Here is a 1475-nt window from a genome sequence, read left to right as displayed (position 1 = left end):
GACAGAGAAAAGGACAGAGGGGTGACTTTCATCTCTCTCTTTTATTCTTAGCAGGCTGAATTGGGAGGTATCTCCTGGAGCCATCCCTGGTTCCCTGCCCTGAAGGAAGAACTGAAATCATTTTCCCAGAATATGCATGTTTTAGAAACAGAAGGTTATCTGTTGTAATACAATTAAGGATATTTAACAGAAAAAAATGAATGACATTCAACATGCTCTGTTTTAATCAGTCTTTATAACATCATCACTTTGTCTCCAGGAGGAATTAGAAGACAGTAGGAAGAGTTAGAATTTTAGCAACTTTAAGGAAGACAAAATTGAGCCATCTTTTTGGATGGAGGAAATGGTTGAAGGCACTGGCTTGGTGAGGGTGTGTTTGCTCTAGGGGTGGGGATGGGGGGATGGGCTCCAAGCATTTACCACCTCTTCATCTTGCCCTCTGGCTTCTTTTCTGGTATAGAAGAGAGTTGTGATTCCTGTAGAGTTCTGTAGGCATCTGACAGCATTCCATGGAAAACAGCTAGCCTGGGGCCCATAATGGGCAGCCTGTAGCGGTTGCTCTCTGGAGGACAGTACAAGAGAGGTGTATGGACAAGGGCAGCTTATATTCTACTTTAAAAGAAATTCAAAATAACCAGAAGTTACCTAAGACCTTAATTTAAAACAGATTCAAATGCAGATAAAAATTCCTTAAAGTAGGGTAGGATCCTTGGCCCTTCTTGTTCTTGGGGATACTATCTTGGTGTCCAGAGTTCCTGCTTATCAGCCCTCTCGCCAAGGGCAAATGTCCTGATGTGAGGAACATACTGGGAAACCAGTATCTGCTGGAAACAGGGGGCAGATACGAGCCTAGAGATATGTTCTGGCCAGCAGAAACAATTAGAGCCCCCAGGCAACAGGTCCGGTCTTTCCACACCAGCTTATATCCCCAGTTACTGCTCCCCCACCTCTTATGAAGGCTCCCTGTGTACTTGATGCTAACAAATACGAGACTGCCTTTGGTGGGGGGCTGCACATCTGTGTAGCCCCTCTAGGCTTCTCCCTACTCCACAGGACTTTGAGTAATCTCTCATCCTGCACATTTCCCAACACTGGAGCCCACAGATGACACAACAGAATCATTTTACCCCCCACAACATTTGAGCATTTATAACTCTTGTCAAGGAGGTCCAAAAGGAGAACCTATGGAAACATCTCAAGTATTAGGAGTCACTATGTTATAGGGTACCCCAATGTGAATTGGGTTACCTGTCTGTGGATTATCTGTTACAGGACAGGGAGAGAGCACCACTGAAGCCCCAAACCTGCCTGCTCTAAGTGGGGTCTGCCATCTGCCTCGTCAAGACAAAACATATAAAACTTTAATGAAAAGGGACTTTAATACAGTAAATATACAATACAGAACACAGAGAATATAACGTATAAATCAAACACCTGAAGTTACCCATCCCCTCATGGGCAAAAGTCAACCCAAA

At 44.2% G+C, this 1475-nt stretch overlaps 1 protein-coding gene across 1 annotated transcript in view; it reads right to left on the bottom strand.

Annotated features, from left to right (window-relative positions):
• Positions 1 to 221: 221 nt before the first annotated feature.
• The window catches only part of LOC101618769 (chromosome unknown open reading frame, human C1orf105), a 24141-nt gene continuing 22887 nt past the window's right edge, over positions 222 to 1475 (bottom strand). Inside the window, exon 7 of the mRNA XM_012728914.1 lies at positions 222 to 562. Coding sequence (XP_012584368.1) covers positions 417 to 562 — 146 coding nt within the window. The 3' untranslated portion in view covers positions 222 to 416. The remainder of the gene's footprint in view (positions 563 to 1475) is intronic.

The sequence above is a fragment of the Condylura cristata genome, unplaced genomic scaffold (genome assembly GCF_000260355.1).
Source record: "Condylura cristata isolate star-nosed mole 26May11 unplaced genomic scaffold, ConCri1.0 scaffold00024, whole genome shotgun sequence".
Lineage (NCBI taxonomy): Eukaryota > Metazoa > Chordata > Mammalia > Eulipotyphla > Talpidae > Condylura > Condylura cristata.
Note: the sequence above shows the minus strand (reverse complement) of the source record. Positions and strands in the feature narration are given on the sequence as shown.